General features: G+C 43.7%; 1 protein-coding gene across 1 annotated transcript in view; it reads right to left on the reverse strand.

Moving 5' to 3' along the window:
- Window positions 1-15,445, reverse strand: part of slc12a3 (solute carrier family 12 member 3) — a 78,974-nt gene that overhangs the window by 24,371 nt on the left and 39,158 nt on the right. The window contains 5 exon segments of the mRNA XM_072547507.1: window positions 3,138-3,236; window positions 4,640-4,795; window positions 6,162-6,263; window positions 8,735-8,858; window positions 10,113-10,220. Of these exon segments, the coding sequence (XP_072403608.1) occupies window positions 3,138-3,236; window positions 4,640-4,795; window positions 6,162-6,263; window positions 8,735-8,858; window positions 10,113-10,220 (589 nt within the window).

Raw genomic sequence — 15,445 nt, forward strand, 5'->3', positions numbered from 1 at the left:
CGAGCGAGGGAGGGACAGAGAGAGCGAGCGAGGGAGGGACAGAGAGAGCGAGCGAGGGAGGGACAGAGAGAGCGAGCGAGGGAGGGACAGAGAGAGCGAGCGAGGGAGGGACAGAGAGAGCGAGCGAGGGAGGGACAGAGAGAGCGAGCGAGGGACAGAGAGAGCGAGCGAGGGAGGGACAGAGAGAGCGAGCGAGGGAGGGACAGAGAGAGCGAGCGAGGGAGGGACAGAGAGAGCGAGCGAGGGAGGGACAGAGAGAGCGAGCGAGGGAGGGAGGGACATGGAGAGTGAGCGAGGGAGGGACAGAGAGAGCGAGCGAGGGAGGGACAGAGGGAGGGACAGAGAGAGCGAGGGAGGGAGGGACATGGAGAGCGAGGGAGGGAGGGACATGGAGAGCGAGGGAGGGAGGGACATGGAGAGCGAGCGAGGGAGGGACAGAGAGAGCGAGCGAGGGAGGGACAGAGGGAGGGACAGAGAGAGCGAGCGAGGGAGGGAGGGACATGGAGAGCGAGCGAGGGAGGGACAGAGAGAGCGAGCGAGGGAGGGACAGAGAGAGCGAGCGAGGGAGGGAGGGACAGAGCGAGCGAGGGAGGGAGGGACAGAGAGAGCGAGGGAGGGAGGGACAGAGAGAGCGAGCGAGGGAGGGACAGAGAGAGCGAGCGAGGGAGGGACAGAGAGAGCGAGCGAGGGAGGGACAGAGAGAGCGAGCGAGGGAGGGACAGAGAGAGCGAGCGAGGGAGGGACAGAGAGAGCGAGCGAGGGAGGGACAGAGAGAGCGAGCGAGGGAGGGACAGAGAGAGCGAGCGAGCTAGGGAGGGACAGAGAGAGCGAGCGAGCTAGGGAGGGACAGAGAGAGCGAGCGAGGGAGGGAGGGACATGGAGAGCGAGGGACAGAGAGAGCCGGGGAGGGAGAGGCAGAATGAGGGAGGGAGAGGCAGAATGAGGCAGAATGAGGGAGGGACAGAATGAGGCAGAATGAGGGAGGGAGAGGCAGAATGAGGGAGGGGGAGGGAGAGGCAGAATGAGGGAGGGGGAGGGAGAGGCAGAATGAGGGAGGGAGAGGCAGAATGAGGGAGGGAGAGGCAGAATGAGGGAGGGAGGGGCAGAATGAGGGAGGGAGGGGCAGAATGAGGGAGGGAGGGGCAGAATGAGGGAGGGAGGGGCAGAATGAGGGAGGGAGGGGCAGAATGAGGGAGGGAGGGGCAGAATGAGGGAGGGGCAGAATGAGGGAGGGGCAGAATGAGGGAGGGAGGGGCAGAATGAGGGAGGGAGGGGCAGAATGAGGGAGGGAGGGGCAGAATGAGGGAGGGAGAGGCAGAATGAGGGAGGGAGGGAGGGAGGGAGGGAGGGAGGGAGGGAGGGAGGGAGAGGCAGAGCGTGGGAGGGAGGGGGAGGCAGAGCGTGGGAGGGAGGGGGAGGCAGAGCGTGGGAGGGAGGGGGAGGCAGAGCGTGGGAGGGAGGGGGAGGCAGAGCGTGGGAGGGAGGGGGAGGCAGAGCCAGGGAGGGAGGGGGAGGCAGAGCCAGGGAGGGAGGGAGGGGGAGGCAGAGCCAGGGAGGGAGGGAGGGGGAGGCAGAGCCAGGGAGGGAGGGAGGGGGAGGCAGAGCCAGGGAGGGAGGGAGAGGCAGAGCGAGGGAGGGAGAGACAGACAGACAGACAGACGCAGAGAGAGACAGAGAGAGAGAGAGAGTGTGAGAGAGAGAGACACACACAGACAGAGGGAGAGAGAGAGAGAAAGAGAGAGACACAGAAAGACAGAAAGGGAGAGAAGGAAAAAGAGAGAGAGAGAGACACACACACAGAGACAGAGAGACTGACAGCCTGATATCAAGTGGAAATTTCCCATTTGCCATCTGTTTAGATCTCACAGGAATTCCAGACACCCTATCCAGTCCATTCCACATTCACTGCCAGCAATCTGTAAAGCAGTGTTTTTTTGGGAAGTTTTAAATTCTAGTTAACAATCTCCTAGTTTGGATAATCCATAACTCACTTAGAAGCTGCATAGGGCAAGAGCAGCTGAAAACTGCACAAACAATTACATGTTTATCAGAAGAAAATACAATTTAAGATCAGCCATTGTTTTCAAATTCTGTGCATGCATGTATCTATTACAGATTTAAAAAAAACATAATAAATTATAAAGAAAGCGTGCAGAAAAGTGCATAGAAGATGATAAAATGCCCAAAAATAGCTTTTCTTAAAAAAAAGCAAGGTCACTGCTGCAGATATTTCTGGAAAATTAACTTCAAATCTAAAGTTTCAATCACACTGACGATCAGCACATTCCCGCACACCATCAGACGGTGGTTTTTGGTGACAGTCCCCACAAAATCTACCAGTGCCGGACGGAAGTTGGGAGGACCAGTCAGAACCAAGCACTGAGGCCTGGAAAATAAAGTTTTGTGTTAAGAGAAACAGCATTGTCTAACTGTGGCATTATCAAACTCGTAAAGGTGGGGTCGATCGGCCTAAAATAATAGACATGAACTAATACTTGTCAATGGATACACAACAAATTTAAAACAGTCATACTCAACAAAAGATTGTAGGATGTAGAACAGGATTATGACAAATGCTACAGCATTAAATAAATTGGAGTAATCGTTTACGATTAGATAATATGTCAGCAGCCATTTTATTTGAATTCGAGAATGTCAAACATTAATTGTACCCTGCCTCAATTACAATATTTTCAAAACTAATCAACAAACGATAACGACTTTTTAAAAAACTGTTCCAAGGATTGTTCTTCACAGTTGCTTAGTGTCTAGAAGATTAAACTTTAATTTGTTATTACCTCAGGATACTGCTGGGATCTACTAATGACCATGATGATCTAATATACCAAATGATGGCTAGGAGTGAGATATATGAATGACTTTGTCTGTGTACAGAAATAAATATACTCAACTGGTTCACCAGAAAAGACCAGGATTTGAAGCTATGACAACACATTTGAACTTTAAGATGGGGCAGCAGTCAAACTCAAGAGGCAGAACCTTCTATGCTTTCAACAATTTAATTTTGTCATATAAATAAATTGGCTACTCTCTTGTAAAGAATAAATGATTATTGAATGAAAGTTAGTTGAGCACTGTGGCCACTTGTTGTAAATTGCTTGGTTACCCATAATTACCTGTAATTTTTAATGTGATCATCCACTTCATTAAGTCCCACAGAATAGGACAAGGCCATATTATAGGAACCAGCTTGAACAGACGACCCCAATTTACAGCTAAAAGGGGAAATACTGACATTCAGAAACACGTACATTATTTATTTGAACATTTCTGCATCACACTAGGGTTTGAATTCCTCGGTTTACAAAAACAAAAATACTAGGTAAAAACAATGACTGCAGATGCTGGAAATCAGATTCTGGATTAGTGGTGCTGGAAGAGCACAGCAGTTCAGGCAGCATCCAAGGAGCTCCTTGGATGCTGCCTGAACTGCTGTGCTCTTCCAGCACCACTAATCCAGAAAAACAAAAATACTGTCAATCATTTGGAGCTATTGCAGTTAAAATGGCACTGCACATCACATTTAATCACAAACTAAAATAAATACTTAAACAGAATTCACCACTGGCTCAGGAACTGCAATGAGTGTATCATTCAGATGGTAAGTAAAAAAACTTGTGTATACATCATTGCGGTTCATTTTGCATCTCAAACATTTCTCAAAGGGTTCTGAAGTGAACTGCAAAATACATTAGAAAACAATGAACATTATGGAAACAGAACAAAAATACAGCCTTTCTCCATTGAACACATTGCACCATGAAGTGACTCAATCCAGTAACATTCACAAAAAACACTCAGTGACAAGTGTAAAGCTTGAGGGGGTCTCAGAGTTACCAGTCCCTTTGTAAAGTAAGGTTGAAAAGCCTCAGACAATGGCCTTTCTATGCAGGCAAACTGTAGCAATCACTTTGGACTTCAAGCCATATAGACTGGCACAGTATGGCAACAACCTTGTTGGCTATGACAGACATAGGTATTCCTGAGGAAAGGCGGGGTGATGGCTCCTGCTCCTGAATGCAGCTTAGTGACATTTGCTAAAATATGTACACCTGCATATTGGGCAGTAAAACAATTATAGTCAACTTCGATACCTGCCACACTTGATTAACTTGCTGACCCCTGCTGCCTAGGTTCATACGATAACAGCAACCATTTAGATGCACTAACAGGGCTACAACTCCAAACACGTTAAACCTTCATTAAAAAGCAGAGTGTGATTTTATTTAAACATCTTCCTCCAACCACAAAGATGATTAACCATTACTATAATCAACAAGAGGGAAAGTGAGGACTGCAGATGCTGGAAATCAGAGTCAAGAGTGTGATGCTGGAAAAGCACAGCAGGTCAGGCAGCATCCGAGGAGCAGGAGAATTGACGTTTCGAGCATATGATTCCTGATGAAGAGTTTATGCCCAAACTGTCGATTCTCCTGCTTCTCGGATGCTGCCTGACCGGCTATGCTTTTCCAGCGGCAGTCTCTTTGACTATAATCAACAAACTGTGTCAGACTTCAGAGTATAGTCAAACCAGTGAACCCATCATTAGTATCTCTATGCTTTAACCTTTGGTGAAAAACTCATAATACATAACAGTAGCAGCTTTCCTGTCACTTACCAGGGTTATTGTACAAGGCATATGCCAGGAAGAAGGCAACAATGCCAATAGCTATGAGGGCTGCCCACCACATCAGTAAAAACATGATAACCATGGAAACTACTGCACAAAACAGGGAGGCCCACTTGTTGTAATATCTGAATGAAGGTCGCCAACCTTTTTAAAACATAAAGCAAAATTTAAAAGTGATATGAGTGATATCCAGTCTCTGATATTCTGTGAATGTTGTCAGTATGGCTACGCTTTAGGACCAGAATTTTAGTGAAACACATACACTTCTCTATTGCGTTGTTGGTGCTCTGACCGAAGCCCACAGGGACATTCCCAATGTATAGCAGATTTATATTAAACAGTACAATATAATACAATAAATCACAGGAACAGGCTCTTTGGCCCACCAAGCCTGCGCCGATTCCAAATCCTTATTTGGACCCACTTCTTATTGCCCAAATGTGCTTTCTATCCCTCGCATTCATGTGTCCATCACGATACACCTTAAATGTTGCTAATGTGCCTGCTTCCACCATCTCCATTGACAGTGTGGTCCAGGCACCTACCACCCCGAGTGAAATGTTTTCCCTGCACCTGTCCTTTAAACTCTCCCCCTCTCACCATGAACTTGTGCCCTCTTGTGGTTAACTTTTCCACCCTGGGAAAAGGCCTCTGACTATCCACTCACTATGCCTGTTATAATTTTGTAGACTCTCTCAGGTCACCTCACAATCAAGAGAAACAAGACTATGAATAGTTGCATTCGACTTCAACAATGTCTACATAGTACAATGAAATAAACAGCACTGGCAGTGTGCATGGATTACATTATAAAGAAGACTTCATGATAAAATTACACCTCGCAGTTCATTGAGGGCAAAGCTCACCTACAGGAACTATTATAATCCACTGACAGAAGAGTCAGGTCATTGTCAGAATACTGTTTCTGAAGCTCTCACTCCCTATTTTAACTGCTATTTTGCGAAATGTTCTCAAAAAATACTTTTCCTTCAAATATTTGGTTAATTTTACATGTCGTTCTGCTATAACACACATTTCATCAGCGTGAATTGGCTTTAACACGATTGATGAATTGTGGATGTTGTTTGCATAGTGTGAACTTTCTGTTGAGTGGTTATAGTGGGTCGCCCATGCGAAATTCTATGTAACACAAGGTTGCAGAGGAACATAACTGCTGCATTATAGCAGAATAACCTGTAACGTATATTGAAAAGCTGTATTTTCTCTCAACTCCCAGAAAGACTTAGCGCTTCTGAACCCAAAAACTCTTTGGCTCAATCACAGTCACATCAAGGAACCGGATGCCTTTGGTGCTAAAAGTTCATGAGGACCGGAATAATACATAAGAAAGCACAGTCTAGTGAAGGGCAGGAGTGAATGTATAACTGCACGCTGCCTATCTCTGGTCTCCAACAGATTATTGGCCCTGATACCTATTTGTACTTGATATCAGCAATAATGACAAAATCCACATGCAAACTTCTTGAGAAATAAATAGTGAAAAACTTGCCTGGAGAATTGGTAAGTGAAGCATGGAAGCAGCTAAAATTGATGAGTGCATATGAGCACAGGAAGAAGTTGGAGATGATTGGAGCAGTCCTATTCAGTTCCGCTGTTTGTAAGAAAACAGAACCACCCAGGTTACAGGTGATGTTAGATTTCATTGTTGACCATTGTCCAATATGTAAAGGCATCATATAATACCCTAAACACAGTCGAATTGATGCATCTCAGGACTTTGAAGGAATCTGTGGTATGTCTCTTCAGGAATTTCTCTCTCCAAAACACTTCTGTTAAAACAGGGTTACCTGACTTTTTCCACATCGAGGAGCCACATCAAGTTTTTCCCTCACATGAGGGGCCAGTGAGAAAATTTCACACAGGGAAGGCTTGCTACACCAGTGAGCTTGAATCAAAAATTGATTGTTTTGCAGAGTAATTAATAAAAATAACCATTAAAAAGGGTCAAGCAGCAGAGCTAACTAAATAAAAAGCCCCAGACGATGGTATGGGGTTAGGACCACGCTAAGGAGTAACTAACCTTGCATTTGCCTGTGAGATGGCTTTGGTAGAATTCTCAAGAAAGTGGAACGTGAAAGTGGGTTCCTTTGAAGCCTGGATTTTCCCTGTCTTCCAGCTTGCTTTGTGGATCGATGCTTTGGGGAAGGTAGGTCTGTGTCCAGCTCAATCCCACTACCTCACCCACTTCCACAAAACAGACAGACACACAGCACTACCAGCTCAGGTCTGGGAGGTTTGGGGTTAATAACACTCACGAGCAGCTCTGAAGGTGGCAACACACAATTCCTCCCTCCCAGTCCAACCCACCAATTGTCCTGAGCTGTGTTACGGCAGCAACCACTGCTCCTCCTTGCTTCCCTGTCGCATCCAGGCCACCTGCCTCTTTCCCAAGCCAGGGTCTCCCTGAAACCTTCCCAGTTCCCCTCCCTGCAGATTCACCATAAGTGGCTCCAAACTATTCATGTTGTGTTGCTCCACCGATCGCAGATTATTCCTCTGGCACATTCACTACATAGTGCACAAATGCAGGATAGAGATGGCCTCTGATCAAAGGAGCAGCTCCATACAATATCCTCCAGTTACCTGTAGCTGTATTGTGAACAGTAGCTTGGATAGAACCCCTCAGCAGGTTGGACAATGCTACTTTAAAATTTCTACTGTAATAGTCTCTTTTGTGGAACTTTTATGGATTTGAAGACCAATGCAACAAATCTTAGCAGGATTTACACACTTAAATGGTAAGGTCCAACGGGGTGTTGCTGAACAAATAGACCTTAGAGTGCAGGTTCATAGCTCCTTGAAAATGGAGTCCAAAATTGGAGGTGTAGTGGACAGCAAAGAGGGTTACCTCAGATTACAACAGGATCTTGACCAGATGAGCCAATGGACTGAGAAGTGGCAGATGGAGTTTAATTCAGATAAATGCGAGGTGCTGCATTTTGGGAAAGCAAATCTTAGCAGGACTTATATACTTAATGGTAAGGTCCTAGGGAGTGCTGCTGAACAGAGACACCTTGGAGTGCAGGTTCATAGCTCCTTGAAAGTGGAGTCACAGGTAGATAGGGTAGTGAAGGTGTTGTTTGATATGCTTTGCTTTATTGGTCAGAGTATTGAGTACAGGAGTTGGGAGATCATGTTGTAGCTGTACAGGACATTGGTTAGGCCACTGTTGGAAAATTGCATGCAATTCTGGTCTCCTTCCTATCGGAAAGATGTTGTGAAACATGAAAGGATTCAGAAAAGATTTACAAGGATGTTGCCAGGTTTGGAGGATTTGAGCTATAGCGAGAGGTTGAATAGGCTAGGGATATTTTTCCTGGAACATCAGAGGCTGAGGTATGACCTTATAGAGGTTTATAAAATCATGAAGGGCATGGATAGGATAAATAGGCAAAGTCTTTTCCCTGGGGCGGGGCAGTCCAGAACTAGAGGGCATAGGTTTAGGGTGAGAGAGTAAAGATATAAAAGAGACCTAAGTGGCAACACTTTCATGCAGAGGGTGTTACATGTATGGAACGAGCTGCCAGAGGACGTGGTGGAGGCTAGTGCGATTGCAACATTTAAAAGGCATCTGGATGGGTATATGAATAGGAAGGGTTTGGAGGGATATGGGCCAGGTGCTGGCAGGTGGGACTAGATTGGGTTGGGATATCTGGATGGCATGGACAGGTTGGACCGAAGGGTCTGTTTCCATGTTGTACATCTCTATGACTCTAAATAACAGCTTGACAAGAAGATACTGACATGCAACCCTGTAGCTATTATTCATAGCGATTGGTCTTCTAGAATGCTCGACACACTGTATACAAATAACAGCTTAAATGCCATGAAAACTATTTCATAATTATCAGTAAGTTAAAGAAAAGCATTCCTTTTTTTCATATAAAGTACTGCATGTTATTAGATATTTTTCTTCAAAGCTAAATAATCTGGGATTCCTTATTCACTTCTAATATGTTGGATCGAAAACACCTTGCCACACTTGGCCATTCTGCATATAACTTAGTCAGATTGAATTTTCAATCTTACCAAAGGACAAGACAGATATTTGGAGTTACTTACCTATGAGAATGAAACCAATAGCGATGGCATAAGTGAGGAGGTAACTGTAAATGGGCTCATTGTTCTTCCCGTAAGCCTTCACAAAGAAACCAATACCAGGATACAGCTTGTCCTGGCACAGACGCTGTTGTGAAAAAGGTGAAAAAATATCGGTTCAGTTGAACCATTTAGGCAACAAATAACTTGGAACATTGGTACTATTGACACATTTTATACTACAGGAATCTTCACCCCATGATGATCACTAAATCACTACATAGAAAAATTAAACAATATAGAACTAATTGAATTTCAAGCTTAGCATCTCAGTGGATGAAGTAAAAGCACAAACTAATTGCTATAAATATCATGGTTTGGAGTCTGAACTTGAGGTTAAGTTATTTGCTTTTCCTTAAACATATATGTTATAGAGCTTCATATCGAAGGATTCTACAATGTCTTTTATTGAAGGATGGCCTGTTCCTTTGTCTATCAGAAGCCAATTCAGCACGGACTGCATCAGACTCGATGGTTTTGCACCAACAAGTCAAAGTTTGTGTGTGTTAGACTTAAGTCAAAGCATGTAAAATGGATGTTTTATGACATTCTGAAGAAAACAAAATTAAGAATGCAGACTTTGGGAAAAGCTGCAAAAAACAAATGGGAATGATTTTGGTCATGGACTATAGTGTGGAATGGATATTAGTGAACTGGAAGCCTGTTTTACATTCCTCCCAGTCTTATTTTCTAAATGGGAAGGTAAATCAAGAGGAGTGTATGAGGAACAGCTGTTTCACTGTTTCCTTCTCCTGGTCAAGCTGGGATTCTGCTCCAATGTTTCTTTATTCTGAATTCTATTGGTTTCATGGATGTTATGAGAACCAGTAGCTCAATAGACGTTTTTTTTTGACTGATCCAGTTTGTCACTAGATAGCGTTACCCTGCGCATTATAACAATAGCAATTTGCATTTATATCATTTCTGTAACAAAGTAAAACATCTCAATGTGTTTATAATAGACTAATAATGTCTCAGCTGTCAGGACTTTGATACAATGTAAGAATTTCCAGACTTCTGTACACCACACTGTTAATTTTAGATTGGTTAACAGAGTACAGACCAAATGATTGCCCACAAGTATTGAGGTCAAACCAGATTAACTTCATTTACATACTTCCCACTCAATTACAGAAACTGAAGACACTGATTGCTTAAGTGTGCAAATCAGAAGAGAAGTTACCAGTTAATATTTGGAGAGGGAACTCTGTTTAGAGAAAAAATGCTTAATATTCCAGGACTTACTTTCACTGGTTCCACAATTTAAAGTAAATAACATTACTGGGAAACATTACAGAAAAGTTAATTACAGCAGTTGGGTAGCTGAAGAAACATTCAATACCTGGAAGTCTTCGGGGGCAGACACAAGGAAGGCAAGTGCAGAGGAAAACGTAGCTCCAAAGATTCCAGCTGTAATCAAAGGGGCAAATCCAGACACTAGGCTCATAGTCTTTAAAGAAATAAAAGTGGAAAAAAATGTTTGTTATCTCATCAAACACCAGCATTACATCACTCTCATACACGTTGTCTTAATTCTAAGCATGATGGCAAATAAGCACTGCACATCATTTGTTGACAGTGTAGAGCTGCAAATGTAATGTCAATCTGCTAGAAAACGACCACAGTACAATACTCACTGCAGATATCCTCCCACCGTGAATCGGCAGATACTCTCCCAATTTGATGATGCCAGAACTGCCTGCTAGCGTCTCACCTGCAACTGGCAATAAGTACAGGCAACATCAGTAAGGTCACAGCAAAACTCTTGCTTTGGACTGAAACAAAATTTGATGTCCATTACTGTGCATTGTATTAGATGATTCTGGGAAATAGAAGGAACTGAAAGATTGGAATATAAAGTACAAGAGAATATCAAGCCCCAGAGTAGGAAGAGCTGAGAGGGGAGCATCTCAGTGCAGACCAAAATTGAAAGAATCGAGACAGGACACAGAGAGAAGGAAGAAGCTGCAGAACCCAAAGAAACTCAGATCAAGGGCAGTCAGTAAATATTGAGGAAAGGATCCAAGGCAAAGAGATAGAATAAATCAACAAGGTTGAGATGAAGTGACAAATTATAAGTTTTGAACATCATGCTTATTTTAAGTATTAATTTGATAAGTTTAGTTTGTGTTTGACTGAAAGGGGACATGGCAGGTCATCTCCACATCACTGGCTGCAAATCCTGGAAATTCCTGAACACTTCTTGTGGCTTCTTTGACGCTGTTAATTTGTTGTTGTGAATTTAAAATGAAACTGGACTTTACCAAAAGATCCCTATCCAAGCACAACTCCAATAAGGATCCTTGCCTTCCTTGATATATATTAATACCTTGCTTGTGTATGGGATACAACTTCAAAATGAGCAAAAGACACAAAACATGGCAGCGTTGTGTACCATGAGGAGGACAGTGATAGATTTCAAGTCGGCATGAACAGGCTGGTGAAATGGAATGGGCGGTGGGGGGTTCTCATGGCACAGGATACAGATGAGTACTGAAGATGGGGTGAGACAATAAGCTTAAGAATACAACTCTAAAAGGGATGTAGGAACAGCAAGACCTGGGGGTACATGTGCACAAGTCTTAGATGGTAGCAAGGCAGGTTAAGGAAGTAATTAAGTAGGAATCCCAATTAAGCTTTATAGACAGAAGGAGACCGTATAAAAGCAATGAAGTTATGTTGGACCTTTCCAAAACAGAGGCTTTGCCTCAAACGAGTATCAAATTCAGTATGTTAGACAGAATATGAAGATTTTAGAGAAAGTGCAAACAAAAGAATTGGTTCCACAAATGAGGGACTTCATTCCATCGACAGATTGGAGAAGCTGGGGTTATTCCCCTTCAAGAAGATTGGGAACAGATATTTAGAGGCAAGGTCAGAATGATAACAGGTGGATGAGGGTAAAGTGGTTGATGTGGTGTCTATGGATTTCAGTAAGGTGTCTGATAAGGCTCCCTACAGTAGGCTATTGCAGAAAATACAGAGGCCTGGTATTGAGGGTGATATGGCGATTTGGATCAGAAATTGGCTAGCTGAAAGAATGACAGAGGGTGGTGTTTGATGGGAAATGTTCAGCCTGGAGCTCAGTTCCTGGTGATGTATCGCAAGGATCTGTTTTGGGGCCACTACTGTTTGTCATTTTTATTAATGACCTGGATGAGGGCATAGAAGGATGGGTTAGCAAATTTACAGATGACCCTAAGATTGGTGGAGTTGTGGATAGTGCCTAAGGATGTTGCAGGTTACAGAGGGACATAGATAAGCTGTAGAGCTGGGCTTTTTTCCTTGGATGGTGATGGCTAGCACAAGGGGACAGCTTTAAATTGAGAGGTGATAGATACAGGACAGGTGTCAGAAGTATTTTCTTTACTCAGAGTAGTAGGGGCGTGAAACCTTCTGTCTGCAACAATAGCAGATTCGCCAACTTTAAGGGCATTTAAATGGTCATTAGATAGACATTTGGATGAGAATAGAATAGTGTAGGATCGATGGGCTTCAGAGTGGTTTAACAGGGTGGCTCAACATAGTGGGCCGAAGGGTCTGTACTGTGCTGTAATGTTCTTTGTATACGTCCTGGAGGTTCTCCTGTTTCCAAACCCCTTGTCCTATGTCTATTTCTAACCTTCACAGGTTGTGTTAAACACCCCCACACGTTTCAGTCCTAGAGAAGAGAATAATGCAGCATAGGAAGAGGTCATTCAACAAGAGGACCAAGGAATCCTACTACCCACCCCACTCTTCACAATCTTTCCCCATGTATTTGACATTACAAAACCTTTACACACTTCTGAAATATGGCATTGGAAACAGTAGTCATGCAGCAATAATAATGCCAATCAGTTTTACATAACTGGCAGAAAAAGCTTTGCTTTTGCATTCTATGTTTCTATTTATTGAGCCCATCAGAAGTGCCGGTTCCAGTATATTACATTTTACAACCAGAGCTTTGTCAGATAATTGCACACAACCTGTTGTTTATATTATGTAAACAGCCATTTTCCCCCCAAAATGGCTTTGAGTGTGACTTTCAGCGATTAAATTTTCATTCTCACAAATTCATGAGTTAGGTGATGCAGTCACACAGTATCAATACCTTCTGCTTTTCTGTTAATATATGCAGAAGCGGAATTAGAATAATTCAGTTATTTTCTCAATTACTAAACTCTTCATCCCAACTTAAAGCCACAAGAAACAAGGAAAGCCATTAAGCACCATAGTTTACATTGGAACAAGATAACAGGCGTAAGATATCAGCAAAAGTTTTCTTTTCCAAAATAAGTTACACAAACTTTTGAACATAAAAAGCCATTAGCTAAAACACATCTTATACAGACTAGTGAGGTTACAGCTAATGCATTTCCATTGTGTATGTTCAAAGCTGGACCATTTTAATCAGGCAGCATTTATTCTCTTTACTACATTTCAGATCTCAATTTCAGATTTCCATTTAACAATTGACTGCATCCACTGCATAAGCGAGATATTCCACATTCATTTGCCAAGAACTTATTACCTCAGTGATTTCAGGTTTGCTTGGATCCCAGTGAGACAATGTTCTTTTGTTGACAGTTTTAAAACTGCTCTCTCTCTTTTGAGACCTCCTTTGCATGGAAACAGAGAAAACAGGAGGAGTAGGCAATTTGGTCCTTCAAGCCTGCTGTCTTTCATGGTTGATCATCCAACTGAGCACCCTGCTCCCGCTTTCTCTCGATACATTTTTGATCCCTTTGGTCCTAAGAACGACACCTAACTCCTTGAGAACGTTCGATGTTTTGGTCTTAACTGCTATCTGTCATAGAGAATTTCACAGGCTCACCACTCTGGCTGAAGAAAATTCTCCTCATCTCAGCCCTAAATAGCCTACTTCATATCCTTAGACTGTGGTTCTCCCCAGACATTGAAACATCCTTCCTGCATTTATTTTGTTACATCCTGTTCGAATTTTATAGAGAGATCCTCCTTCATTTTCCTAAACTCTAATGAATATAGTCCTAACAGATCCAGTCTCTCTCCAAATGTCAATGTTGCTGTCCCAGAAATCAGTCTGGTAAAACTTCATTGCACTCCCTCCATAGCCAGAACATCCTTTCTAAGAGGGCCAAATCTACACAGACTACTCCAAGTGTTGTCTCACCAAGACCCTGTACAATTGCAGCAAGACACTCTTCCTCTTGCTATGAAGGCTGATATACCATTTGCCTTCTTTCTTGCCTGCTGCAGCTGTATGCTTACTTTCAGTGAATGGTGTACAAGGACACCCAGGTCACATTGCACTTCAACCTTTTCCAATCAGATAATAATCTGCCTTCCTGTTTTTGCTGCCCAAGTGGATGACCTCCCATTTATCCACATCTGCCATACATTTGTTCAATCACTCAACTTGTCCAAATCACACTGAAGCATCTCTGCAGCCTTCGCACTGCTCATCCTCCCACCCAGTTTTGTGTCGTCTGCAAATCTGGAGATATTACAGATGTTTCACTCGTTCACATCAGTAATAATTATTGAGAATAGCTGGGATCCAAGCACTGGTTCATGAGTTGCTGCCTGCCACCCGGTCATGTTCATGTTCATGTTCCATCATCTTCATCGTACCTGCCCCTCACGTGTAGCCTTCTTGCTCCTGCACTTCACTTTCAGCCTCAATATTCCTCCCCTCTGCCCTAGCTGACCCTCCCTTCCAGGCTCCAGTCAGCTCCTTGCGGTCTCCTTTCCCTTTCTACTTACCCCCTTTTCCTTGCTTCCCTACACATACACCCATGGGTCATAGAGAGAGTCATAGAGAGAGTCATAGAGAGAGTCATAGAGAGAGTCATAGAGAGAGTCATAGAGAGAGTCATAGAGAGAGTCATAGAGAGAGTCATAGAGAGAGTCATAGAGAGAGTCATAGAGAGAGTCATAGAGAGAGTCATAGAGAGAGTCATAGAGATGTACAACAGACCCTTTGGTCCAACCTGTCCATGCCGACCAGATATCCCAACCCAATCTAGTCCCACCTGCCAGCACCCGGCCCATATCTCTCCAAACCCTTCCTATTCATATACCCATCCAAATGCCTCTTAAATGTCGCAACTGTACCAGTCTCCACCACATCCTCTGGAAGCTCATTCCATACATGTACCACTCTCTGTGTGAAAAACTTACCCCTTAGGTCTCTTTTATATCTTTCCACTCTCACCCTAAACCTCTCGTTCTGGACTCCCCGAACTCAGGGAAAAGACTTTGTCTATTTATCCTATCCATGCCCCTCATAATTTTATAAACCTCTATAGGGTCACCCTTCAGTCTCTGATGCTCCAGGGAAAACAGCCCCAACCTGTTCAGCCTCTCCCTGTAGCTCAGATCCTCCAACCCTGACAACATCCTTGTAAATCTTTTCTGAACCCTTTCAAGGTTCACAACATCTTTCCGATAGGAAGGAGACCAGAATTGCACGCAATATTCCAACAGTGGCCTAACCAATGTCCTGTACAGCCGCAACATGATCTCCCAACTCCTGTACTCAATACTCTGACCAATATAGGAAGCATACCAAATGCCTTCTTCACTATCCTATCTACCTGCGACTCCACTTTCAAGGAGCTATGAACCTGCACTCCAAGGTCTCTTTGTTCTGCAACACTCCCTAGGACCTTACCATTAAGTGTATAAGTCCTGCTAAGATTTGCTTTCCCA

The sequence above is a fragment of the Chiloscyllium punctatum genome, chromosome 26 (assembly GCF_047496795.1).
Source record: "Chiloscyllium punctatum isolate Juve2018m chromosome 26, sChiPun1.3, whole genome shotgun sequence".
NCBI classification, from domain to species: domain Eukaryota; kingdom Metazoa; phylum Chordata; class Chondrichthyes; order Orectolobiformes; family Hemiscylliidae; genus Chiloscyllium; species Chiloscyllium punctatum.